At 53.3% G+C, this 27,115-nt stretch overlaps 2 protein-coding genes across 7 annotated transcripts in view; one reads left to right on the forward strand and one right to left on the reverse strand.

Annotated features, from left to right (window-relative positions):
* The window catches only part of PDZD7 (PDZ domain containing 7), a 91,352-nt gene extending 76,607 nt beyond the window's left edge, over positions 1 to 14,745 (forward strand). Inside the window, exons 4-18 of the mRNA XM_043983259.1 lie at positions 1,201 to 1,341; positions 1,729 to 1,903; positions 2,474 to 2,650; positions 2,734 to 2,881; positions 3,476 to 3,536; positions 4,410 to 4,826; positions 5,202 to 5,399; positions 6,796 to 6,843; positions 7,106 to 7,281; positions 9,840 to 9,931; positions 10,059 to 10,150; positions 10,294 to 10,365; positions 12,724 to 13,341; positions 13,463 to 13,563; positions 14,165 to 14,745. Coding sequence (XP_043839194.1) covers positions 1,201 to 1,341; positions 1,729 to 1,903; positions 2,474 to 2,650; positions 2,734 to 2,881; positions 3,476 to 3,536; positions 4,410 to 4,826; positions 5,202 to 5,399; positions 6,796 to 6,843; positions 7,106 to 7,281; positions 9,840 to 9,931; positions 10,059 to 10,150; positions 10,294 to 10,365; positions 12,724 to 13,341; positions 13,463 to 13,563; positions 14,165 to 14,332 — 2,684 coding nt within the window. The 3' untranslated portion in view covers positions 14,333 to 14,745. The remainder of the gene's footprint in view (positions 1 to 1,200; positions 1,342 to 1,728; positions 1,904 to 2,473; positions 2,651 to 2,733; positions 2,882 to 3,475; positions 3,537 to 4,409; positions 4,827 to 5,201; positions 5,400 to 6,795; positions 6,844 to 7,105; positions 7,282 to 9,839; positions 9,932 to 10,058; positions 10,151 to 10,293; positions 10,366 to 12,723; positions 13,342 to 13,462; positions 13,564 to 14,164) is intronic.
* A 152-nt stretch (positions 14,746 to 14,897) lies between these two features.
* Positions 14,898 to 24,234, reverse strand: LZTS2 (leucine zipper tumor suppressor 2). Of its 6 annotated transcripts, none has more exons than XM_043983265.1 (5): positions 24,136 to 24,234; positions 19,433 to 19,894; positions 18,562 to 19,236; positions 16,796 to 17,065; positions 14,898 to 16,169 (listed from the first exon to the last, which is right to left on the reverse strand). In XM_043983265.1, the coding sequence occupies exons 2-5, from the start codon at positions 19,850 to 19,852 to the stop codon at positions 15,480 to 15,482; spliced, it is 2,055 nt and encodes a 684-aa protein (XP_043839200.1). In that variant the 5' UTR covers positions 19,853 to 19,894; positions 24,136 to 24,234; the 3' UTR covers positions 14,898 to 15,479. The 6 variants fall into 6 exon arrangements, with proteins under 6 accessions (XP_043839200.1, XP_043839199.1, XP_043839198.1 ...); XM_043983264.1 differs by having other exon boundaries at positions 19,433 to 19,897; positions 24,136 to 24,217; XM_043983263.1 differs by lacking the exon at positions 24,136 to 24,234 and adding an exon at positions 23,568 to 23,731.
* Positions 24,235 to 27,115: the final 2,881 nt, after the last annotated feature.

Genomic DNA, 27,115 nt, shown 5'->3' on the forward strand with positions numbered 1-27,115 from the left:
CAATCCGATGTTGCCCAATAAATCATGGATAGTCATGGCGTAGGCTGTTTTTGTGGGGGTGTCATGGATCTCGCTGGCATTCTAGTGGGACCTCTGGACCCCTTCTCAGAATAACGTTTTCAAATGGACAAAATAAAATACATGGGATTACTAAGGAAACTGAATGTATTAAAATACAGTTATTAAAATTTAAAAACCAAAAATTGTGTGGACTCCAGGTTAAGCACCCCTCGTGGAGAGAAAGGAACACAAGACTGCATGTCTAAAATTACCCTCCCTGTGACTCTCACCAAATAGACTTGATTCTCCCATCTGGAGCAAGCAAAGTAGGGTTCTTCTTCCACATGACGATCCTCCAAATATCTGAAGAGCATTGTCATGTCTTCCTCATTCATCCCTAAGTCTTCTCTTCTCCAAGGTAAACCTCTGCAGCCCCTTCCGTGGATGTACTCACACCATGGTTTTGAATGACCTCTTCTTCTGTCACCTCCACAGGGCTAGACACAAGGCTCGATGTGGGGGCTCTTTATAAAGGGGTGTATGAGAAGGAAAAGAGGAAGAATCCTTTTTGTCTTTAGAATGGAGTCTTTAGGCATCGTGTCATATGACAGGCACCTTCTCTGGCCTATTAAATAAAAATAATAATTATTAAGTAATGATAGTAAACTTTGGTCAATACTTTACAAATATCACATATATGTACAATATGCATGTATACATACAAACAAATATTTATGTTACAAACATGTTGTATACATATATACATATGCAAAGGCATATACAAATACACATGCACATGCATATACACATACATATACATGTTATCCATATTTGAGCTCTTCAACAACCCTGTGAGGTAGATACAATGGCTATTTACAGATGAAAGACTTGGAGAGATTAAGTGATTTGCCCAGTGTCACACAGTAAATGTCAAAGGTGAGATTTCAAGTCGATTCTTTCCTGACTTCAAGCCCAGTATTCTTTACGCCATACCATGTTTGCCCTCCTAACCCTGCATGTCTTAGACTAGAAGGGATTTTACAGGCTGTCCCATCTCCTCTGTCCCCCAGGCAAAGGGGCCCCTCACTGCAGGAGGGGAAGGGGGCATGTTCTATGATGTCTTACTGTGTTAAAAGTGCTAGGCGTTCCCTCTGGTAAGGTGAATGTTCTCAATGGCAGCTCATCTTTCTTTGCCTTCAGCCAACAGTGATGAGAGTGACATCATCAATGCAGTCACCGTGGAAAAGAGCCCATCGGGAAAGCTGGGCTTCAGCGTCCGTGGGGGCTCAGAGCATGGCCTGGGCATCTTTGTCAGCAAAGTGGAGCAAGGGAGCAGCGCAGGTGAGTCTCTGCCCTCCTCTCAGGTGCTGGGGAGCAGAGAGGGGAGAAACCAGGCCCTGCTCTCAGGGAGCCCACAATCTGAATCAGGAGGTAAACCCTGTTCTCAGAGAATCTCTGATCTAAAATGGGAGACGCCAAATGGGAGGACAAAGCCCAGCCCTCAGGTGTCCCAGAGAGGAAAGACATGGTCTGAACGGGTAGACAAGGCTCTGCTCTTAGCCCCCACTCTAAAAGGAGAGCTGCTGTATCCTCAGGGAGCCCAGTTTTGGTAGGGGGAGACCGGATCTGAATGAGGACTCACGCCTCTGCCTTTGAGGAGCTCCTATCTGAAGGGGGGGGGACAATGAATTAAGAGCTGCCAAGCTGAGTGGGGAAGAACCATTGCAGAGAGAGCTGGGCTCCGAGTGGGAGACAAAATCACCGAGGTGAATGGGCTCAGCCTGGAGAGCACCACCATGAGCAGCGCTGTGAAGGTGCTGACGGGGAGCAGCCGCCTGAGTATGATGGTGAGGCGAATGGGCCGAGTGCCTGGGATCAAGTTCTCCAAGGAGAAGACCACGTGGTGAGGGCTCCATCCAGCTTACCTCCCCCCCCCCACCTAGATGGGGCCTCTGGGAGAAAGGGGAGGGGAGGGGAGCTCCTGAATCAAAGATGGTCACTACTGGGTCTGCTCACCTTTCCTGCGCCTGGTCCTCCCTGTGCCCACTCTCTCCTCAGAGACGGCTGCTCTTTTCTTCCTGCTCTTCTCAGGCTCTTTAGCCTCTTCTTCCTACCTGTGTCCCTTGGGCAGGCCTTCGGTGAGTGTGCTTGACCATCTCTGTGACATTTGGGGAACAGAGACCTCATCTTCCCTTTTCTCGGGGACTCTCCTTCCCCATCTCTTTGGCCCATGCCCTTGTCCCAAAAGGATGCTCACTCTCTCCGGAGCTTTTTATCCAGCTCTGGGGGAATCCTAGTTGAGAAAGGGCTACTATGGCCCCCTGATCCTTGCTCAGTGAAATGTGAGAGGTATCTAAGCCTGAGGAGTGGGGAGTCACGGGCTTGGGGATGGGGAAGCATTAAAGTGCTGCCTCCTATCCCTCATTGTTAGTGATTGATGCCCCACTCTCTTGGCTGGTCTGCTGGGTATTAGGGTGGATGTGGTCAATCGAAGGCTAGTGGTAGAGAAATGCAGTTCGACACCCTCAGACTGCAGCTCAGATGATGGAGTTAGGCGCATCGTGCACCTGTACACGACCTCTGATGACTTCTGCCTTGGTTTCAACATCCGAGGGGGCAGAGAGTTTGGTCTGGGAATCTATGTCTCCAAGTGAGTAGACAGAGTGGAGACTGGAAGGGAGGAGCTGGGAGGAGGCTCTTGGGTGGAGTCACTGTGATTGATCTTGGTCTCAGAGTGGACCATGGTGGACTGGCTGAAGAGAATGGCATCAAAGTGGGAGACCAAGTCCTGGCAGCCAACGGAGTGAAGTTTGACCACATCAGTCACAGCCAGGCTGTGGAGGTGCTGAAGGGCCAGACGCACATCATGCTGACCATAAAGGTAGACCACTCGCCACAGGCTTGTAGACCTATAGGACCCTGGGGTGGAAGGAAGGCAGAAATGGCAGCTGCGACTAGGTTGGGAGGGATAGAAGTCAAACTGTAGGAAGAACTTTCTAAAAGGAGCCAATGTAAGCACTAAACAAGGCAGCCAACTTTCTCAAAGAGCAAGTTCTAGTTTCTCAGAGCAAGGAGGGACTCTGTAGCTCAGCAGTGGGGAGGAAGAGCATGATTTCTAGAGAGAGCCGGGTTTGGAATTAAGGAGGAGATTACTCTTGGGGTCCATTATAAGGGCAACAAAAGGAAGAAGGGGCTGTTGGCCTTCTAGATTTGATTTTAAGGGATCACCCAGGGAGGGAGTGGGATCACTAACCATTTGTTGGGTCATATTCTCCCTGTTGCCTAAGATATGGGAGATATTCATACCCTCTTCCCACCCCCATCCTCTTTTCTCAATTCCATAATCGATTGTCCTCCATCCCCATTCCTACACTTATCCTCCAGTCTCCTTCCCATCATCATCCCCTAATGCAGCTCATTCTCCCTCTCCATTCCCCTCCCCTTTCTCCTCTCCCTTCTCCCCTTCTCCATCCAGGAGACTGGAAGGTATCCAGCCTACAAGGAGATGGTGTCTGAGTATTGCTGGCTGGACCAATGTAAGAAGCCCTGAAGGCAGAACGGGTCCAACTCCACAGGGCTCCATGTGTGTCTGGGGATGGGGTGGAGGACCTCCCATGAATGGCTAGAGCCTGGGTGTCCTAAGCTTGACCCAGAAGCCTCCCTACCCTCCAAGAGCCTCTGCCTCCCCGTCACTCCGCCGGGGTCCAGGGTACCTTAGAATCTCCTTTGAAGGAGTTTGACACTTTAAACTCAGCCCCCAATTCCACCAATCCTCAGAATCATGCCCCCTAGGAAGGGGCTTCAGAAGGACCATGTACCACTGGGGCTCTGAACCTTTTTTGGTGCCATGGACACCATTGGCAGTGCCTGCCGTCCAGGGGCTCACAGTCTAATGGAGTTGACAACAACTCCGTACAAACAAGCTATAGACAGCATAGATTGGAGATAACCTCCCAGGGAAGGCACTCAGGTGCAGGAGGACTGGGAAAGGCCTCTTGCAGAAACACCAGGGACGCCAGGAATCAGAGATGAGGAGGGAGAGAGTTCCAGGTATGGAAGCCCTGCTCCGCAATAACAATATGGCTTGCAATGCATTATGCGGCACTCTGTAGAGCTTTTTGTCATTTGAACCTCACAACCACCCTCCAAGGTAGGTAGTACAAGTATCATCACATAAGTCCAATCCCCTTGTTTTTGAGATGAGGAAAGAGCCAGAGATAAGGCAGATGTCGATTTGCCCAAGGCCAACCAGGTAATCGGTGGAGGACCTGGGAAAGCCAGGTGTTCTGACTCCCAGAACACTGCCTCCAATTGAGCAGGGGTCCTAGAAGGCCGGGAGGCTCCTAGGGAGAGATGGGGAGGGTCCCATCCGTCTCCCCAGGCTGACCTAGGCCCCTGCCTCTTCATAGTGAGCAATGGGCCCCTGCAGCAGCTGTCACAGACATCGGAGAGTAGTTCCACTGCATCCTCTTACTCCTCCAGCATCCCCTACAGCTCTGGCTCCAGCTGCCTCCCCTTGGACATGGTGGATGTTGGCCTGTCTACAGAGGAGCTAGTTGGGCCAGGGGCCAGGGGCTGGGGACGGGCAGACACAGCCATACAGACTGAGCCAGAGGTCAGCGGGGTAGTGGAGACATGGTGCAGCGTCCGGCCTACGGTTATCCTCAGAGACACGGCCATCCGATCAGACGGGCCCCTCCTTGCCCGAAGGTCCGGCTCTCGCCTCGACACCGCACTGTCTGAGTCCCCCAAAACAGCCCTACTGCTGGCTCTCAGCAGGCCTCGGCCGCCCATCACACGGTCCCAGAGCTACTTGACCTTATGGGGTATGTTGGGGATGGGTGTGTCTTCCGACCCAATCAGAGTCTTCTACAACAGCTGCTGACTCCATCCCTACCCCAGGTCCTGGGTCCCCTTGCCTGTCTCTGCCCTTGCAATCTTGGACCAAGTCTTACCCTATTTCTATTATCATACCGTGTCATCTCCTCCTCCACCTTATAAGTCTCTCCAGATGACCCTGGGCTAAAGTTTCCCAGGGAGGGTTAGGATGGGGAGGAGGAGAGAGAAGGGCACCTAGATGCCATTTCTCCTACAGTTAGATCTCTGGATGAAAGCTGGTAGACTCCATTCCCTCTCCCTTAACCCCTTCCCAAGGACCCCCTCCCATCCCAGCCCTCCAGCCTCCTGTCTCCTACACCCAGAGGAGAAAAAACAGCGACGGAAGGAGAAGTCGGGGTCACCCCCAGAGAAAGGTGCTCTGCAGCGCTCCAAGACACTGATGAACCTCTTCTTCAAGGTGGGGAAGACTGGGCAGCCAGCAGGAGATGGCAAGAATGAGGCCTTAGTGCTGGAGAATAAGAGCCCTGGCAGGTTCCGTTCACATCTGGAAGGGGAGAAAGGTAAGAGATATGATAATTATTGATGGGAATAGGTCTTTGTTCCTGTCTGCAAAATGTCCCTTCATCTTACCCTTACCAGTGGTTTACCAGTGGACTGGTTTAACTGATCTTCCTTGTCCTCAGTGAAATGGGTCTGTCTGGCCTTCCCAGGGGGTGGGGAGCAAGCTTATCCCAGAACACTTTTTCCCTTCTTAAGAGAGGCTAGCCCAACTTTGGAATGAGAAGACAAGGTGGGAAGGTCTGTGTTCACTTCCTTCTTTCCAGGAAGCCAGAGCAAGGGATGGACCTGCCAGGGGGTGAGAGGGGGTAAGGAGGAGAGGGGAGGGCAGTGTCAGGTCTTTCATTGCTATTATTACTAGAAGCAACTACATGGTACCATGCATAGAGCTCTGAGCCTGGAGTCAGAAAGACCTAAGTTCAAATCCAGCCTCAGATGTTTACTAGCTGTGTGACCCTGGGTAAGTCAACTAACTTTTATTTGCTTCAGTTTCCTTGACAGTAAAATGGGGACAATACTAGAGGTAGTTATGTGGATCCAATGAGAGATCATTTGTAAAGTACTTAGCACAGTGCCTGAGACACAGTAGGGACTGCAGGGATTTGTATTCTCTTCCTTTCCTCCTGACATTTAGGAAATGGCAGTGTAAAACTAGGCTTATGGGGCAGATAGGTGGTGCAGTGGATAGAGCACCGGCCCTGGATTCAGGAGGACCTGAGTTCAAATTTGGCCTTGGACACTTGACACTTACTGGCTGTGTGACCCTGGGCAAGTCACTTAACCCCAACTGCCTCACCAAACAAACAAACAAAAAAAAACTAGGCTTATCTCACTGGAGAAGTGAGCTTCATGGAGAAACTGGAGTAAAGAGTCTGAGTCTTCTTAGTCTAGCATCTGAGGCCTTCTAGAAGGCCCCAAATGTGTCTCACCCTAGCCTTATTTCCCACATGGGATCTCTTCCTCCTCACCCTCCAGGCACATTCTAGTATCTTTGTTCCCGTGCTTCTCCCCACCTAGAATACCTTCTACACTCCTTTCCAAATCCTATGCCTTGTGTAAGGCCCAGGTCAAGGGCCATGGAGCCTTCTTAGAACTCTGCAGCTCCCACTGATCTCTCCCTCCTCTGGGCCATCCTCAGTCATCCAGATTATTACTGTTCTGGCAATACCGCACCCTGTCTGATTCTCTGACCGCTCCGTGTGGGTTAGGTTTGTCTCCCCAGCCATGTCTTCACTTCTCCTATCTCTTCCTCCTTTTCATCCCTCCTCTCAATCCCCCAGTGACCACACACACAGTGTGGCCAAGCCCAGGCAGGGCCTGGCACAGGAAGAGATGGTGAGTAGGCACCTGCTGACTTGATTCAGCAATGAGGCTGGAGCTCAGCTCTCTCTTCCACAGGGGGATCAGGACCGGTGCAGAAGTTTGTCACCTGGAAACTAAGAAGGGGTAAGTTCCCCCTGGCAGTGTGAGGTTTTGGTTCTCAGAGAACATAACAAGGTGTCCTGGGTTGGGGTCAGGGTATGGGGAAGGGGCCAGTGTACATGTGATTTGGGGGAGCATGTAGTCTATATGGGCAAGGTCCTCAAACCCTGTCTGCATAGACATCAAGAAATAGTATGCCTTGTTGGATCCTGGTCCCCTAACTGTGGGTCTTTCTCACCTCCACCTTTCTCTCTCACCTCTACTTTCTCATCCCCACCAACCCCAGACAGAGAGAGAGCCCAGACCATGCTCTTCCCTGGACCAGAGGGACACTCTAGCAAACTGCCCAATGGAGAGGACCGGGTCCAGGCATGGGAGAGCCGTCTCCCCCTCATCCAGGACCTAGCCCGGCGCCTTTTGACTGATGACGAGGTCCTGGCTGTCACTCGTCACTGCACCCGGGTAGGCTTCCCTCTGGCTCCCTGCTTCACCTTGACCTTTCTCCTCCTCTGGCCATCACCCACCATTAAACCTCTAATAGCCACTCATTTAAAGGAGCAGCTTAGTGGAGAGTGCTGGTCTTAAGAATCAGGAAGACTTATACTCAAATCCCACCTCCAAAATTTACTAGCCATGGAACCATAAGCAATCCTTCCACCTCTGGGAGTCTCATTTTCGCATCTATGAATAGGATCAGTAATAGCAACAATATCGAAAAGATGTCAGAATCAAATCAGATCCCTAGCAAGTGTTTCCCAAACTTTAAATGACTGCATAAATCATCACCATCATCAATATAATACGCCCCTATCCTGGAGGGGAGGGCACCACTTGCTCTGACTGTCACCTCCCATTACACTCGAGACATTTCTCCATCTCCAGAAGCTTTCCCATCCATCCTGGAGGAGATGTCTTGTGTTGGGATGACCAATTAATCAACATGTATTCAGTAAATATCTACCATGCACTAGACCTGGTGCTTTAGGTGCTCAGGATATAAAAATCCCTTGCCCTCAAGGAATTTCCGCTCTAATGGGAAATAGCACGTTCACAGATAGATGTAGGGTATATAAAAAAATGCACAATGGTTGGGAAAGAGGAACCAACAATCTGAGGGAACTGGGAAAGGCTTCTTGAAAGAGATGGCATTGGAGCTGAGTTTAAGGACTAAACAGGGGATGGGGGGAGAGGTGAGGAGAGCCCATGCCTTTGCACAGAGGCAGAAGAGGTATTATCTTCTATGGGAAAACAGCAAGCATGCCAGTTTGGCTCAGATACTGTATAAGGAGGAGGTGTTTTTAATTAGTCTGGAAAGGATGCAGCCAGATTGTGAAGGGCTTTAAACGGCAAACAGAGGAGTCTGTAGGTGGTTAGACAAAAACAAGGCCCTATCAGCCAGATGTTTCAGGGTATCCCTCCCCAAGGAAAGCAGCACTTTCTCTACAAGCATAAGGTCTAACTTTGGTTGGACGAGTCCCTTCTTTTACAGAGGGTGGAAATGAGGTTCAAAGAAGCTTCCAACTTCCTCAAAGCTTGACAGGGGGCCAAGTCGTCCTGACAAAGAGCTAAGGGACAACAGCTCTAGAAAGCATTTTGGAGGCTGTCTCACCCCACACGTTTGTTGAATAGATGAAGGAGAGGAGGCCCAGGACCTCTGCAATATTAGCAAGATATATGTGATACATAGAGTAGGACACGATCTCAGGCAAGTGATTCTCCTTCCTGGGCTCATTTTGTCCTGTTAAACGAAGAGCTTCAATGAGTTAATCCCTAAGGCCCCTTCTAGCTTCAAATCCTGAGTCTGTGTCTGTAAGGCAAGGGAAGACCCCATGGATGGCAATGTTGAGGCAATTTATGTGTGTCTGTATGTGTGTGAGACTGTCTGTGGCACGTGTCTGGGTATATGTGGCATAAGAGTCAAGGAAAGGAAAAACTTCCTAACAGTCGGAGCTAGTCCAAAGTGGGCCGGGATCCCTCAGGAGATAGTTAGATGCCCCCTTACTAAGGGTCACTTGTCGAGGGATGATGTCAGAATGTAAGAGGAGGAGAGTATAGCATTCTTTGTATTTGTATCCCCAGCTCCTAACAGAGCCTGGCACATAGGAGGTATTCAATAAGTGTTGGTTGGTGGATGATGTAGAAAGGATTCCTTCAGGTGGTACCAGATGGATGCTAAGGCACCTTCCTAGTCGCTTCTCTGTATTTGTGTTAGGTGTGTGTATGTGTTTCTGTTTGAGGATGTGAGTGACGTAACCAGGAAATGTGCGGGGAGGGGGTGGAGGGGGTCGTATCTCCATGCATGTCCCACTCTGGCCACAAGGGGGCCTTTGTGTGTCTTTGTAGCCTGTCTCTCCTGACACTGGCCACCAGAGGGCGCATCTCTGCATCATTCCTTACCTGTGTGTCACACTATGGACACAAGGGGGAGCTGTACTCCACACCATTGCTAGGCAGATTTTCTGTATGCGTGGGTAGATTGGGAGCTGGGGAACTCAGTCTATGTGCTTGCTGCTGCAGACCTGGAGACTCACCTGACAGATGCTGGGGGTCCTCCCTTCTCCCACCCCCAACCTCACCTTTCCCTTTGGCCAGGGATTCCTATATGGTGCCATCATCCCCAAGAATCCCTCCCCACTCCCTCCTTGTCAAGTCACTGCCTCTTGTCCACCTCTAAACAAAGTCACTTTGGAGTGAGACCTGCAGGGGCCAAACTGCCCACAGAGGGCCGCTTTCTGTAGAGCCATTGAGATGCCCAATGGCTCCTCTCCGCCCTGTTCTAGGGGGAGGCTCCTCCCTCTCCTGTCCCCCTAGCCCAAGACATGCTGCCCATTTCCCTATCCTGCCTGGAGACATTACCAGTACCAAGGAGAGCAGAAGCAGCTGGGAGGTGTGTGGTGGGGGGGGGGGGGTCATGTTTTAAGGTTCTGGGAATGGGACTGGTGGGAATAGACAGAGGATCTTCAACTTCCTTCAGCCTCCATCATCCACACAGACCTGACCCTTAGTCATTGTGTCTGCAGTATGTCCGTGAGGGCGGGGTGGAGGACCTGGTGCGGCCACTGCTGGCCATCCTGGACCGGCCTGAGAAATTGCTGCTGCTTCGGGACATCAGGTAGCACCAAGAGAGGCAGCATCCAGGGGCGTCTATCACGTGTCACACGGGTGACACACACACACCCCTTCCTTTCCTGGAGTTGAGCCTGCTGACTCACCACCCCCTTCCTTCCTGCACCCTCCAGGAGTGCAGTGACCCCTGGAGACCTCAGCAAATTTGACAGCCTAGTGATGCCCAAGGAGCTTGAAGCATATGAAGCACTCAAAAGCCGAGCAGGTAGGTAGGGGTGTGTGTGTGTGGTGGGGTGAAAGGACCTCTTGGAATCCCATGAGGATCCACTCACCATATGGTATGAAGTTTTCTACCTGACAAAGAAGGCCCTGGGCCAGTGGTATCACTGACCATCTGATTCCCCACAGTGAGGCCTCCAGCTCTTCGACCCACCCGGCAGGACACACCACCCAAACGCCACCTCATCACACCTGTGCCTGGTTAGTGTGTCGGCAGCAAGAGGTGGGGGAGGGAACGAGGAAAGGAGAAAGCATCATACCAGAGGACCCAGTCTCTGACACTTAGACAGAGAATGCCTTCTGGGTTTGGGATAGGTGGGTGGGGAGTGATTCTGCCCCAAAGTGGAGGAGGAAGGGAACAGTTTGGATTTTCAAACCATGTGTTTGTTTGTTTTTAATGGGCTCACATAAACACAGAAGGCTGGGTTCTGCTGGTGCTGTGTAAATAGTCAAGGAGAGGGAAAGGGCTGCTTTCCATTGTACCTTAAATTAGCATGGCAGTGGTAGTGGTAAAAGGTTGGAATCTTAGAATTTCAGAATTTGAAGGACCCTTAGATGGCATCTAGTTCCATCCATCCCTGAGTAGAAGTCAGCTACAATATCCATAAGTGCTTATCAGCCTTGGATTGGCTCCAAATGAGAGAAGGTCTCAATGTTTTTCCCCAATATGCATTGTGTTCATGGGCACGCTACATTCTCATTCCTAGGAAGAGGTTTGCCAGGCCGCCTCTCCCTCTATATAGACTCCCAGAGTTTATCACCAAAGCTTACCATCCAAACCCTACTTGCTAAACTTATCTGTTTTTCTGATAGGTTCCATGCTTGTCTCAGCCAGTTGGCTCTGGCCTTCCAGTGCCATCCAATAATCATTTACTGTATATGAACATATGCATGTGTATATACACACACATGTACATGCATACATACATATGTGTGTCTATATATGGCACTGGGGATACAGAGACAAAGGGAGAATTCATCCTTGAGCTCAAAAGCTCACATCCTACTGGGAGAGATTCAGCATGTAAACAGTATATATTTGTGGTCATCTGAAGAGGAAAAGGGCACTCCCAACTGTTGAGAATCAGGATAAGCTTCCTAGAAGGGGTGACCTGTGAGCTGGGCTTTGAAGGAAGTTAGGGATTCAAAGAGGTAGAAGTGTGGGGAAGGGACCATGCCAGGCAAGGGGGTCGGCCTGCACAAAAACCTGGAGGTGAGAGTTCCATTGTCATGTACAGGGAACAGCTGTAGGTCAGTTTGACTAAAACACCAAGAAGAGGAATGATGCACAATAAGCTGCAAAGGCAGGCTGGAGCTAGATTGTGAAGAAAGGGTTTTTAAAAGCCAAGTTAATGAATTCCTAGAGACAAAAGGGAAGTACTCAAGTTTCTTGAATAGGCGAACTAGATGTGGTCAAATTTGTGCTATAGGAAGATAATGTTGGCAGCCTAGAAGGGATTAGAGAGAGGGGAGAAACTCTAAACAGGGAATCCAATAAATAATAATAGCTAGCACTTATACATGTAGCTTTGCAAATACAAATTGTTTTGCTTTTACAAATAGTAGTTATTTTGTCCTCCTCGTCCCTGAGAAGTGCTATTTGTAATTATCCCCATTTTAGAGATGAGAGATGATGAAAATGGGGCAGAGGTTAAGTGACTTGCCCAGAGTCACACAGCTAGTAAATGTGTGAGGTCACATTTGAATCCAGGCCCAGGGATGGATTCATCCATTGAAGCACCTAACTGTTATTGCAATAGTGCCTGTGAATGATGATGAAGGCTTGACTAAGGCAGAAATGTGTTTAATGTGATTGTACATATATAACCTATATCAGATTGCTTTCTGTCTTGGGGAGGAGGGGGGAGGAGGGAGGGAAGGCAGGGAAAGAGGGAGAAAAATTTGGAACTAGAAATATTATGAAAACAAATGTTGAAAACTATCTTTACATGTAACTAGAAAATAATAAAATGCTTTTATGATTAAAAAAAAGAAAGATGATGAAGACTGAGACAAACCAACAGCAGAAGCTCCTTCCCCACACCTATTGGGCAAGGATTCCTTCCTGCTTTAAGTTTGTCAGGTCCCAGGTGGTCTGGGCTGAGCAGGGCTGGGACTAGTCATTTGTAGACCCTCCTCAGATCTGATTTCACAAATATAAAAGTCCAATTCCAGTAGATCCTACACAAATGTAGGTGCCTAGTTTTAGTAGGCCCTTCATAAAGGACCCTGTGTTTGGAATGAAAGGACCTGAATTCTGGGATTCTGCTACTTATCTAGGTACTACTACTACCTTTGTGACCTTGAGCAATCACTGCAAGCTCGTTGTGCCTCAGTTTCCTCGTCTGTAAAATGAGGGCGTTGGACAAAAGTGCCTCTGAGGGTCCTTTCTGCTCTTAATCCATGATCCTTAGGACAAGGAAACCGAAGGGGTGGGGAGAGAGTTGAGTGGGCAGAGGCTGGTCTTTAGTGACTTCTTCCACCACAGAGGGGGCCAGTAGTGAAGTCGGGGCGGGGGGGGGGGGATAACCCCCCCCACCCCTTCCCCTTCTTCTGCAGACAGCCGGGGAGGCTTCTACCTGCTCCCAGTGAATGGCTTCGCGGAGGAGGAGGAGGAGGAGGAAGAGGCGGCGGGTGCGCTGGGCCAGCGGCTGGCGGGGCTGCAGGTCTCGCCGCCCGCGGACACCCAGAGCGAAGCCCCGGCGCCGGCCGCTGCCCCTCGCCGCTCGCACAAGTCCTTCCCCCCGCTGCGGGACGTTCCGGTGGACGCCTTCTCTTGCCCCGGCCGCCGCAGCGCGTCCCCCCAGCCGCCGCCGCCTCGGCCGCCCCCGGTAGCTCCCCGGCCCCCGAGGCCCAACTGGCTGCTGAGCGAGCCCCCGGCGCGGGCGCGCGAGGATGCCCGACGCAGCCGGAGCCGGGGTCGCAGTCGCAGTCGCAGCCGCAGCCGCAGCCGCGGGAAGTCCCCCGGCAGGAGACGCTCCCCGTCCCCCGCTCCCGGGAACGGGCGTTACGGCAAGTGCCGCCGCTCGCGACTTCCCCTCCCCGGACCCAGCCCGCAGGGGATCGCGAGGAGCCCCGACCTTCTTGGAGGGACCCGGGAGCAAGAGACGTCTCCAGCCCACGATGGAGAAGGGGAACTCAGAACCGTCACTCTCTCCAAGCTCAGACAATCCCTGGGTGAGCTGGGCAGGGGGAGGGGTCAACAGGGCCATGGTGGGGGCGAACTCCCCCGATTTGGGGGCGCGCTAGCCACGGTGCCTGGGAGGTGGGAGTCTCTGACCTCGTGCCCCACTCCCAGGAATAAGCATTTCCGGGGGGATAGAGTCCAAGGTGCAGCCCATGGTGAAGATTGAGAAGATCTTTCCCGGAGGGGCAGCCTTCCTCAGTGGGGCTCTGCAGGTAATCGGGGGAAGGCATTCTAACCTCAAATATGGCCCATCCATTGTGGGGAGGGGAAGGCAGGGACGAGAATGAATGGGCACAGGTGTCTCTGGGGAGATGGGTAATAGATCTAACCAGGAGTGATAGGTGGAAAGCAGGTTAGGTGTGACTTCAAAAGACCTAGCTCACCTATTTACAAGTCACACCACCTCACAGGACCTCTGTTTCTTCCTTTGTAAAAATGAAGAGGTGGGACTAGATGACCTAAGTTCCCTTTAGCTTCCAAAATCCAATGATGCTATGACTAAGCAGGATGAGGTTGGGGTGGGAGGGGAATTGTCTTGGGTGGAGCAACCCCCCCCCCAACACACACACAAACACCAGTCCTGGCACAAAGGGACCATTGTCTTATGTCTTACCACCCCCCTGCACAGCAAGAAAAAAAAAATACAGAACAAAAATTTCATTGTCGGCGCTATCCATCCCCTGCCCCCACTTCCCTTGGAAATTTCCCCCAAGTCCTCCTCCAGTCTGATTGGGAAGTGGGGTGAGGGGCCAGAGCTCCAGAGAGGGGACTTCAGCAAGGAAGGAAGAGCTAAGGCTGTGACCTCTCCATCAGGCTGGCTTTGAGCTTGTGTCGGTGGACGGGGAGAGCCTCCAACAGGTGACTCACCAGCGAGCTGTGGACACCATCCGCAGGGCCTATCGAAACAAGGCTCGGGAGCCCATGGAGATAGTGGTCAGGGTCCCCCACCATCATCCTTCAGCACATCCCATCATCTCTTAGCCCAGGTCACACTCCCTCAATGATCCTTTCCCAGCTAAATTAACAGAGATCAGGATCATCCCCTCCAGCACTACCAAAAGTTCCTGGATGACCACAACGACTTTCTTTAATCCATTTTATCCTATAGTCTCATATCAGAAACAGGGCAGGAGATCTGTGGTCAGGCCAGACAGTGGACAATGGTGCTACTCATCAGCCTTCCCCACTTCCTAACCCCCCCCCCATTCCTCCCTAATCCCAGCAGAGCCTCAAGTCTAAGGCCTATGGTCAGGGGTCAGATCAGGCTGAGAGTAAGGGTTAGGGTCCTTCATCTCTGCCCTGTCTGGTGTCCCCCAGATAGGACCCTCTACAAAGGTCTCTTCGAGTGAGAGAGGAGCAGGGGCTATGTCATCCAGCCCCTGCTTCTGTACCTCAGGTCCTGTAGATTCCATTCAAGTTGTGTTCCATAAGAACTTCCAGGCCCTCCCAAAACCAGGGCGGGAGCTAAGGAGGAGCCAGGGATAGTGGACACTACTGCCTCACAGTGGACTTTACCCCTCCCCTCTACACACTTTCAGTGTACTCATTTTTCTTAAAAACAAATTTTTTTTTAATTTTTTCTTTGGGTTTGTACAAGAAATTTACACGTGTGAAAAATATACAATTTAAAAGATGCCATAAACTCGGGGGGGGGGGGGTGATGTTAGAGGCTGGAATAGTAACAAACACCAATAAATGACAAGTCTCTGAGTTCTTCCTTTGGTCTGAAGGCAGCTCCTGGTCACACAGGGGGCTATGGAATGGGGCTCTAGATGGAGAACCAAGGTCTCTTCAACCCAGGTTCCCAATCCTTTACCCCAGGACAGGGAAGGGAGGGGGGAAAAGGGAGCTTTCTCTCTGGTGTGGAATCCTTAGGCTCTCAATGCTAGGTGGTCCCAAGGGGAGTGGAGCACTGGCCTTCACACCTCCCCCCAGCTAGGGCATGAGCATGCCTGACCTACCTTACGTGGGGCCATTAGCTCTACTGAAACGCTCCCTTTGGGCACAGAAGCGGCCCAGACACTCGTCCCTGCACTCAGCCCAGAGGCCAGACCAGGGCAAAGCAAGGTGGGGAGAGGCCCTGAGCCGGTCCCCATCCCTTGCCTCCTGGCTCCTCTAATCTGAGTCTTCAGATCTCTGTGGCTGTGATCTCCTCCAGGTGAACACAGGGTGGGGTTTCGGGCAAGCTGTAGTCGGCCAGCTCTCGGGCCTCCAGCTCCAGGCTCAGCTGCCGCAGTTCCTGCTCCAGCTGCCGATTGCGCCTGTACATCTGGATGTAGCTGTGCTGCAGCTGCTTCTGGTAGCGGATGACTTGCTCCTTCTCTGCCTGCCAGGCCAGGCGCTCGCTCTCAAAGTTTCCCTGTTGCTCCTCAGCCCGACGCCGCTCCTGCTGAAGCTCGGCCCGGAGCCTCTCCACCTGGGCCCGAAGGCTTCCCCCGGCCCCAGCTGCCGCCCGCTGAGCTTTGGCCTCATCGCTTTCGGACAACAGGAAGGGGTCGGGGGTGGGCACAGGGATGGGCTCCGAGGCCCCCCGAAGTCCTGCCACAGCCATGTCCAGCTGGCCAGCCTTTTCTCGAAGCCATTCAGCCTCATTCTTCCTGCGCTGTAACTCATGAGTGCAGACCTCAAGCTCTAGCTCCCGTGCTCGGGCTGCCTCCTGCAGCCCCCGAGCTCGACCCTCGCTGGCCCTCAGGGAGGCACGAGCCTCCCGAAGTGCCACCCGAAGCGATGCCAGCTCACTGCCCTTCTGAACCAGCTCTGCCTGGGACTCCTTTAGCTGCTGCTTCAGCAGGGAGATCTCCCCTGATTTCTGGCATACCTTGGAAGGGAGGGGGACCAGTGGTGAGTGATGACCTCACCCCCAACAGGAGAGGAGGGTCAGCAGAGGCAGCAGGATACAGGTGAAAGAGCTGGAGGCAAACCACCTTCCTCTGAGCCCTAGCTCCCCCATTTACTAGCTGGGAAACCTTGGGTAATTATGTCATTTAAAGTAATGAGGTTGAAAGAGATGATCACTAGAGGCCCAGCCCTAACATTTGATGATACCCCCTCAGTTTTAGCCTATGGGGTACAGTTTCACATCCTAGTCCAGATGTCAGGCAAAGCACTACAAGACTCTGAGGTCCCTCCAGCCCCTGCCCCCAGAAACACCATTGCCATGTACTCCCGGTGGCGGGGAGTCCAGTCCTCCTTTTAAAGGCCCCAATACTCAAAGGGGGTCCTTGGATAACAGAGTTTGTCTGACCCATTGGCATCCTCTATTGAGTCAGATGGGCAGACCAGGCACAGCCAGAGGGAGCTGTGGTGGAAAAAGTAACCCTAACCTTTGCCTCCAGACCAGATGCTAGTCTGATCCCCAAAGGCCCTCCCTATCCTCAGCCTATCCTCCCCCCTCCCCCCCTCCCCCCCCCCCCCGCCGAGTTGTCCCTGAGTCCCGGAACCTACCTCCCACTTGGTCTCCTCCAGTCGAGGACCGAGCTCACTCTGTTCCCGTTCGAAAGCTGCACAGCGTCGCTCCAGCTGTTCTCGCTCCTGCAGCAGCTGTGCAAAGTCATCCTGCAGCTGGCGTCTTTCCTGCTGCAGCTGGAATACTTGCAGCTGCAGCAGCTGCTGTGCCCGCTGCGCCCTCTGAGCTGCCTGCCTCACCTGGGCCACGCAGCCCTCCTGCAACTCCTCCCGTTCTCGCTGCCAGCGCCGCTGTTTTTCCTCATAGACCTGGGGGGACAGGACCACGAACAGGGACAGTCTCACCCCACACATTCACAGATGTTGAGTTTGCTCTCCTGCCCCAATACTTATGCAAACATCCTTCTTGGCCCCCACCTTCTTGCATTTAGAGAGTGCTTGGAGGTTTGGAGGAACTATCATCTCCACTTTACAAATGAGCAAAGAGCCCAAAAGAGGCAGTGATTTGCCCAGCGTAACAGAGCCAGTAAGTGTGGGGCAGGTACGTCAACCTAGATCTCCAGAGCCCACTATTGCACACTTCCTCTGTGTACCTTCTTTGGATATACCTTAGCGGGGCAGTTAGGTGGCGCAGTGGATAAAGCACAGGCCCTGGATTCAGGAGGACCTGAGTTCAAATCCAGCCTCAGACACTTGACACTTACTAGCTGTGTGACCCTGGCCAAGTCACTTAACCCTCATTGCCCTGCCCCCCCCCCAAAAAAAAAGAATGAAAGGAAAGAAAATTAAAGGATATACCTCAGCACACACTAAGACTCTGAAATCTCAACCTCTCCATGAACTACAGAGTGTTACTCCTAAGTAATATACTGTGGATAATTCACAGCTGAACATCAGCAGGCCTCTCTATGCTCATTGAGGTCAGCCTTGCTTTAATAAGCTGAAGCCAGCTGGCTAGTGACATCCAGCTGCTGCCACTGCCACCCTAGGGTAGAGTCCAGAACCAAATATTTGAGGAATTGCAGGGTACTGGAGGGGACCTGGGGGCAGCTAGGTGATACAGTAGATAAAGCACCAGCCCTGGATTCAGGAGGACCTGAGTTCAAATCCAGCCTCAAGACACTTAACACTTACTAGGCTGTGTGACTCTGGGCAAGTCACTTACCTCATTGCCCCCCCCCCCCTCCCCGCCTGTTGACTGTCTGATTAAGGGCAAACACTGGAGGGAACCTGGGCATAGGGAGTGTCTGGTTCTGGCCCTGTCATTGCCCCAGGCCTTAGTTTTGTTATCTGTAAAAAGGAAGGTAATGATCCCTACATGGCCTCCTGCAAAGTACTGGTATAAAAGAGTTTGACGGGAAGGTCACATCCCTGCTTTTGAATTATCTATTCTTTTAGATGTTGTCTGTCCTTCACCCAACCCCTCTTCTTTTTTTTTTTTTGGTGAGGCAATTGGGGTTAAGTGACTTGCCCAGGGTCACACAGCTAGTAAGTGTGTAAAGTGTCTGAGATCAGATTTGAACTCAGGTCCTCCTGAATCCAGGGCCAGTGCTCTATCCACTGGGCCACCTAGCTGCCCCACCAACCCCTCTTCTTATCACCCAAAGCTTCCCATTTCTCATCTCTCAAGGATGGATGAGAAAGGAATTTAAATGAAGTTCAGAAAGTTACCCAGAGACACCAAGCACACTGGGGTAATGAAGGAGTAGACCCAGGTTTTTTTCCACTCAGGGATGAGTCTACTCAATTCAGCCCCTCCCTTCAGGCAGGAGATGGTGGCAGAGGTAGAGTAGGGAGCCAATCACCTGGCACATGGCAGCCTCATTTTCATCCAGGCTGTCTCGAAGCTGCTGCAGTTCTGCCTCCCGCTCCCGAAGCTTCTCCTGCAGGGCACATCGCAGCAGAGACTCATCTGGCAGGGGTGGGGGGGGAGGTGGAGGTGGGCCAGGTAGAGGTGATCGGTCCCCACAAGAACCACTGTCTGGAGAGACCCGGGTGCCCCCACCACTGAGGAGGCCTCCTCGGGATCCTGTGCTCTTGCTGGATGATGAGCGCCCACTATCTGAGTGTGAGGGACCCACAGGGACCCCACGGTGGCTGCCCCCAGTGCCAGGCAACACCCCTCTCCCAGGGCCATCAGTAGGTAGGTGGCCTACTGGAGAGCCTCCGACTGGCTCAGCTCCCCCAGTGCTGTAAGTGGGCAAGCTAGACAGTGAGTTTCGGCCAGAGTCAGACAGCGTCCCCGAGGGGCAACCACTGGCCCAGCCGCTTAGGGTCAAAGGCTTGTCAGCAGAGGATGAAGAAGAGGACGAAGATGAGGAAGCAGGGCCCCCAAACAGCTGGGTCAGACTGCCCTGGCTCCCTGACATCCCCCCCACACCAGCCCGTGGCCCCAGGAATGCTGGCAAGGATGGTGGTCCCCGAGGTTTAGGCAACACAGGTTTGAAGGCTGTGGGCCGGATCAGAATCTTCTCCATGTTCTGAAACAGAGTAACAAAGTACTAGCACCTAGCTACTCTGAGGTTCCCTCTCCCAAGCCCTGTCTGCTCCCTACGCCTAACTCCTGAGCAAGCAGAGCCGGTCATCAAAGGTGCTAAGAGGACCCATCCCTTCTCACCCCCTCCTCCCACACCTCAAAAGGTAATTTGGACTTGGAAGGAAGGGTCCCATCCTCACCTTCTCCAACTTGCCAGACACAGGAATGAGCTTTGGAGGTGGGCCCCGGAGATGGGCACTCCGAGCTTGCTGCTCTCGGGCATCCTCAGGGTCACTACAGGGGCTGGAAGGGGAGTCTCCCCGGAAGTCCTCATTGATGTATGCAAAGCCAGCATTTCCCACAGGCTTTCTGGTGGGTACTGGGGGACACAGTGGCTCCTGGGTCCGACAACCACCCCCTCGAAGTAGGAGCCCATCCTGCTGCCGGAAGAAGGGAGGTCCCGAGGGGGCATGGTGGCAGGGTGCAGGCCCTGCTCCAGGGCAGGGCCGGCCTGAAATAAGGCTACTCACACTGCCCATGGTGGGCAGGTGGACTGGGTGGGAGACCGTGCTTTCAGGGGTGGCTTCCAGGGGCACAGGCAGAGTCTGGACGATTGCCATGGCTGGAGGGACCGTGGCCCGGCCACAGGCCTTGAAGGCAACCTGCTGTGCAAGGAGGGAGGCCATGGTCAGAGCTCCCCAGTCTTATGCCTCCCTGCCAGACCTCTTCTCCCACTGTAGCTCACTGCTAAAACTGCCCACCCTAAGCCCCTCTGCAAATGCCCCGCCCCCTTCAGCTCTTCTCTTTGTCCATGACCACGAAAAAAGCAGCCCCAACTCTAGATCCCTTGCCCCATTAGGCCTCACTCCCAAACCCTGGAAACTTACCTCCCCAACACACACACACACACACACACACACACACACACGCACGTGTCTTGTGCCTTGCCCCTTGTTGAGGCTGAAGGGAGAGGTCGTGATTTCTCATGTCTCTAGCACTCCCTTCTATCTCAATAGGGGCCAGGGGTCTGAGATGGACTTAAACCTGATGGGAAATAGGCTTGACTTGGGGGGAGGGTGGGAGCAAAGAAGGGTAGGGTAGGGTCCTGAGCGACTAGAAAAGGTGTCAAGAGCAAGGGCCAGATAGGGAGAGGGAAGTGGCCAAGCCGGCCCAACTGGTCAGATGAGTCTAGGGCCTCCAGGTAGGGCAGAAACCCCTGTTGGAGGTTTCAGGTCACACTGAGCCCCTACACTAAGATCTGGGGGCTTGTCCCGTCCTAGGTAAAGCAAGGTCTCTCTGGCTCCCAAAGGAGTCTTCTCTTCTGGCTCAGGCCTTAGGAGGGAAAACCTCACTACCCACAGCAAGAGAGACAACACACACATCTCTGTTCCCAGATGGTAATTAGGGAACTGAAAGCTCTCTGTGCCATTTCCCCTCAAACCATACCAGTCAATGCTCTGTTCCAAAATTAATCAGTGGTCATTTTCCCCCCTCCCTTACAAACCAATGCCTATCTCCCCCCGGCCCCCCATGTTTTCACAAAGTTGGGCTAGACAACCCTACAACACTTAACGTAGGATCACAGGACCCTCTGCCTCCAAAGGAAACTTTAAGGGTTAATGAACCCCTTCCTAGCTCACCGGTGACATAGTTTGGTCCCACCCCCAACATCATCCCCTAAATCTCTCAACATCAGATTGGGCCCAAAGAATATAGCCACCCCCAGTGAGGAAGAAAAGCTGGAGAGAGCTTCCCTCTCTCCTAGAAAACACAGGCTCTGACCCCACCCCCTGTAAACGTTCCCAGGATCTAGCTGGAGCTTAAAAGGAGGGTCTGGTGACCCTTAACCCTCACAGAGTTTCATCTCCTTCTCGGGTTGTGAAGGGGAGGTGCCCACCCGGAACCCCAGCCCTTCCTGAGGCCTCCAAGGGGTTTAGACATCTGTTCAGGCCATCAGGACACAATCCAGAGATCATAATGAGAAAGTGTGTGTGTGCACTTGGTACAAAGCACTAAAGCTGTATGACTCTGAGTAGGAATATGTATGCAAGTTTATGAATTCACACATGAAGTATTTTTTTCCCATTCCTTGCTTCGTGAGGGCCACATACAAATACACTCTCACCCCCCCCCTTTTTTTTAACCTGTTCTCTACCCATTTTAAGAACCAAAATATCTCAAAAATTGGAAAGGACCTCAGAGATCTAATATAATCTGAACTTGAATAGTAGTTCCTTCAACTCCACTTTTTTTCTACTTTAACTTCATATCCTCCCTCCCCAAATCAAAACAGAAAACCAGACTGATGGAGTATCCCTGAGCCTTCGGAACTGAGAGAGCATCAGGTTCCCTGCAGCTATAGCTCAAGATGCAAAAGCACCCCAACTTAGGCCAGGCAACTAATGGGAGGCAGGAGGGGGGGGGTAAGTAGATGAGACCCCTCCCCCATCAATATATCATTCTTAAAGTTACCAGGCACAGAGGAGTGAATCAGCCAACACACACAATTGTGGGTGGAGGGGTCTGTCTTAAGGGGTCACTAGGTAGACTAATCTCCCCCATCTGTCTCCTTGTGAGCACAAGGAAAGTGAGGAGCACAGGGAGATGGAGAGAGAAGCAGAAAGATGGCAGAAATGGAAGGGGAGTAGGGGTGGAGAGACAGAGCAGGACAGCCTCAGTGTCTGGAAGTCCAGACTAGGCCAGAGCCTGGGGGGGCCGGGCTCCCGCTCTCTCCTTCCAAGCTAGAGAAGGAGGGGCTATCAGAGGCTCCATTTTGAGCAGCGTCTGTGTCTGCTCGGTGGGAAAGGGGGCCCCTCGGCTCACACACACTCGCCCAGCGGGAGGACTCCCCTCCCCCTCACACCCCCCCACTTTCCCAGTCTGGACTTCAGTGGGAGGGCCTGGCTAAGCAGGGCTCCAGCTGCTGGTACCGCCACCCCCACCTCTGAGGGTCTGGAGTTACGGAAACTGCTTCCAAAGCCTGCAGGGCTGGGGGGCAAGGAGTGTTGGGTCCCTCTCCACACCAAGAAGAGCTGAATCCAATCCCAGGACACAAAGTAGGAGGCTTCCTCCCTGGGCCAGTACAGAGTACAAGACCACCACCCCCAAGTCCATTAACTAAGGACCTAGGCTTCCACCTAACTCTGGGGCACCACTGCATCCCTTCCCACGTCTGCCCCCCTCACCTCCACCGCGCTGCTCCATGCTCAGACCCCGGTAGCTCCCTCTGAGCCCTCGATCCAGCCCCGATCCTCGGACACTCCGAGAGCCCGACCGGGGCTCCGCCTCCCCTCCCCCCCCGTCTCCGTCCCCTCCCCCGTCCCTGACCCAAGCATGGGAGGGGCAGAGCCCAGGGAAAGGGGTAGCCCCGCCCCCGAGCGACTGGGCTCCGACACGCGCGCAACCCACGTCACCCGTGTTCTGGTAAGCACACAGACGTGCACATGTAAGTACGGGTGCGCGCAGCTGCTCGCGCAGGATCCACACACGTCAAACGCAGCCCCCAAAGAATTCCGGGTCTAGAACTGGCCAGTCACGCCTTCCCACACCCCCACGCGGGGCGTGCACATGAACATGCAAAGGTGGGGGGCAGTTTAGGAGGTTCAGTGGCGCCCTTCCCCACCCCCCACAAGTCCGAAGGGTGGCAGCTGGCCCGAGTTCCAGCACAAAGGCCTGGCGGCTCCTCCCCTTCCCGAGCCGTTCGGGCCAGCCCCGAGCATCTGTGCCCCTCACCCCTTCCCCGTCTTCCGCGGAGGTTTGTTGGAGGGAGAAGGGACCGAGTTTACCCCCCCCACTGGCCCCCCCATCCCAAGGTCGGCCTCTGCTACGCCGCCCAGCGGCCATTGCCCGGGATAGCTCGGGGTCGGGCGAGAACACGGAAGGGGGGGGGGGCCCGATCCCCAGAGGGGGTTTGGAGGGGAGAGGGACAGGCCCCTCTTCCTGTGTTCCAGTCTGTCCCCATGCCGTGGGCTTGGGACCTCTAAGGGAATGCTCCCCCCACTTCGATAGTAAGGGGGGAATAGGAGACCGGTCAACGACAGCCTCGGCCAACCCCTGGGCCCATCGCCCCCCGGGCCACGTGACGAGCCTCCGGGGCAGCCGCCCGGATCAGGAAAGAGGTGGGCTGTGAGACAGCCATCCACACCCCCCCTCCAGCCGAAGCCTTTCCAGCCCTGGGGCTATTTTTAGCTCCCTGGAAAGAGTCTTGTTTTCCTTTTTTCCCTCGAAAGGGAAAAACAGCCCCGCCTCGGGAGGCCTGAGGGCACCGCCCCCGCCGGGAACAGCCACGCCCCCCATCCCTCCCACTCCAAGAACTTCGCCTCTTCAGGCACCGACCAGGCTTTCGTCCCATCACTGCCCCGTTTTCCGACGGCTTCTCCTCGGGCTTTGCTTGTTCTCGGCGGCCACGGGCCTGGGGGGGCGAGGAGGGAGCTGTTCGCCCCAACAAAGTTCCCTCGGACTCAGCCCGTCCTTCGGGTTCCCCGACACCCCGCCCCACGTCTCAGCCCGTCCCCCACGTGTCCGGGCGAGGGGCACGTGACCTCCGAGTTTACCGCCTCGCCGGCCCGGAAGCAGGAACTAGGGCAAACTCGCTCAGGCTCCACCCCCGGGCCTGCCTCCGCCCCTCCCCCGCCCAGCGCGCCTCGGGTCCCGGCGAGCGCACGAGGCTTCCGGTGTACGCTGAGATGGGGGGGTCGCGCGCCTGCGGTTTTCTTTGTGCGTGCTTGGGTCTCTCGGCGCGCCTGGGGGGAGCAGCTGGGGAAGTGGGAGCTTTGGGCCAGTTCGCGTATTCCGGCCTGGACTCTCACTGCATTCTTGTAGCCTGCTGGAGCCGGCGCTCCCCTACCCTAGCCAAGTTCACTCTGCCTCAGAGGGAGCCCCTGCCCCCGGGTCCCGCACTTACCAAGGGCTACCCCGAGGTTCTGGCTCTGTCTCCCGTCCGGCTGAGGCCTCCCGGCTGCTCCGCCCGCTGCCATCGCCTGCCCAGGCGGGAGGGGAGGGGAGGAGCGGGGCGGGGCCGGCGGGGCCGCACCCGTGGGCCGGCGGCGGCCGAGCTGGGGCCACCAGTCCGGCCCCGCGCCTCCGACCCCGAAAGACGTAGCGTCGCTGGATCCCGGGTCGGATTTGGGAATGACAGGAAGGCTGGGCGCCTAGGACACCGACACCCCCAGCCTCCAACTTTAGTTTGGGCCCCCGAGCGAGGGCCCGAAGCGCCCCGCCCCCTCCCCACGGCGCTGAAAACAAAACCACTCACTACGGGCCCCGCAGCCTGCCGCCTCCACGTGCCCTGGCTCTAACGCCCCCCACTAGGTTTGTGGGGGGCCCTGGGGCAGGACAGGTGCCCGCCTGGCTTTTGTTTGTTGTTTGTAACCAACCAAAGACTCCGGTCTGGCGGTTTCTAAGCACCCAGTGCTTACTGAACTCTTCCCCACCCCCTCTTAAGGTTTAGTGACTTTTCACCGGAGTTGGTAAAGCAACATCTGCTTGATGATTCAGGCCTGGAACCCCCTCCTCGGGCACATACTCACCCCAGATCAGCAACCCCTAATTTCAGGCACATCTTGATTCCAGACGGGCAGAGATCATCACCTTTTCTGGGTCCAGGTGAGACCCAGTAAGTTTTCTCGTGGAATAAGAAATCCTCTCTTAGTGCTAGAAGTCCTGAGTAGCTAAAGCAGGACATGGGAAATGGCTGGAGGGAGTGCAGGAGGCTGAGAGGTGGGGAGAGTCTAAAGTTATACTGCACCTTTAGGATTGATTCCACAGCTGGAAGCCAGCTGCAAAGGTCAGGGGACCTACAAAAAGGCTCTTAGCTAAGTATTCCTCTGGTTTTAAGCTGCTTTTCTAGATGATAAACTCTAGAAAACAAGGAACCTTGATACTGATGTTGATAGCACAGGGCTCATAGCATAATTAGCAAGCCCTCACTGAGTGAACTCGCACCAGACTAACAAACCACCTAGCCCGGGCCTGGGCAGTGGACTCTATCCCCTACTGGAAGGCTAATTTCTCTTATATTGGGTCATGGTTTCATCCCTATTTGCAAGGGCCCTCCTTTAATATGTGTTGAATAGGAAAATGGGTAAACTGAAGTGTGTGAACAAGGACCTGCCTGGGGCCCACCCTCCCATGTTTCAATGGGAGAGTCCCAGAAGACCCCACTGGAAGTCAGAGATTCTGGGAACAGGTGTAGGTATCTCTACTTGTATGAGCCCAGGGTGTATGCTAAGGTGTGTGTTTGTTTAAAGGGTGGGTCTAAGTGTGGGGGGAGGGAAGGAGAGGAAAGTTGTCTAGCCATCTTCCCCTGGCCATTCTGGTTTGTACTGTGTGGGGGCAGCACAGATGGCTCAAGATTTTGCTTACCAACTCCCTTAAGCTCCACAAAGGGCACCCTGGGGAAGGTCCATTGAAGAATCCATACTGTTCACTTAGGCTAGGCTAATCTTAGGCTCCTCCCCTACCCCAAGAACGTGCTGTTTTGAGTACAGGCTGTAGTGCAGATTCTCAGTGCCTAAGTCTCTTGGCCTAGCTAGCTCAAGACTGAGAATTATTAAAAATAGGGTCTCAGCTCCATCCAGTCTGAGAAAACCAGGAGTACTATCCCACCAACCTTCATATACAAGAAAAGAAACCTCTACCTATCCCTGATTGCTGCCCAAGAATAGTCTTGTTCCTCCTACCCCCACCACAGCAAGGCTGACAGATGTGGGGTTCCATCCTGAACTATCCTTAAAGCTCATCAGCCAGTACCATCAGTCATTCCAACTATGCAGACACACATGTAAGCACACAGGAAGATACACATAAATGTACTACAAGCTTCTAGTGGCTGAGCCCAGCCCTTTGAAAGATTAGGGATACTGGCCTGAGTACCAGCCCTGCCCTTCATACTTTGGGTAGGATGGGAAAGGGATCTGGGGTCATGGCAGGGAAGGCAGAACAGCAGGAAAGGCCAGGTTTGCAGGGTCAGATGGGGCTCCCCCATCTTGATACCATCTCCCTGGCTCCAGCTCAAGGAGCTGCTGGGAAGCAAAGATAGAAGGTCCCCAGGTCAGAAAGTTGGTAGATACCCTCATTCTCTATCCTAAGTGTAAGAAACAAGGACAAGAGACCCTAGCATCATGGCATTGGGGGCACCACTGACACCTGGTGGTTATCTCTGGCAAAACAGAGCTTAAAAAAAAACCGTCAAAAGTTCAACAAGGGTAGGGGGTGTGGATTTCCTCTTATATGAGGACTGCTGAGCCTTTTTTGGGACTGCTCTTCCACCTTTGGAGTCCACTTAATTCACCCAACTTATCTGTGGCTCCAAGAAGCTGTAGCATTCTCAGTGGCCACACTTTGGTAAACTGTTTCAGCAGATGGCTAAAACCAGATTGAGGGTAACCAAGGGGTCTCAGACCCTTCAGTGAGCTGGGGGTGGGGTGTCTATCCTAAGCATTTGAAGATTTCTCTGGCAGAATGGGTAAACAATTTGTTCCAAAGGCCATGATGGAGGCTGAAGCAGGCACTGTGGAGCACATAAAGCCTGGTCAGATATTAAAGATGCCAAAGTCATATGCTGCATCCTGGGTCATCGACAGTCATCTTGACTTTATTTTGACGCTGGACTCCGATGACTCTGGAAGAGTGAAGCTGATGACTTTCTGCAACTCTGCCTCACTTAAATCCAATTTATGCTCAAATCAAAATACATCTTCCACACCATTTTACTATTCTAGTCAAATTTCCAACTGAAGAAGAGGTTTGGAATGCCATTAGGCTTCTCTCATGTGGCAGTGCACCTGATGCTGATTCTATTCCAGCTGAATTTTACAATGTTGGGGGTCCATTGCTCATACAAAAGCTGACTGAAATCTTCTGAGTTTTATGGCAAGATTTAT

The sequence above is a fragment of the Dromiciops gliroides genome, chromosome 2 (genome assembly GCF_019393635.1).
Source record: "Dromiciops gliroides isolate mDroGli1 chromosome 2, mDroGli1.pri, whole genome shotgun sequence".
NCBI classification, from domain to species: domain Eukaryota; kingdom Metazoa; phylum Chordata; class Mammalia; order Microbiotheria; family Microbiotheriidae; genus Dromiciops; species Dromiciops gliroides.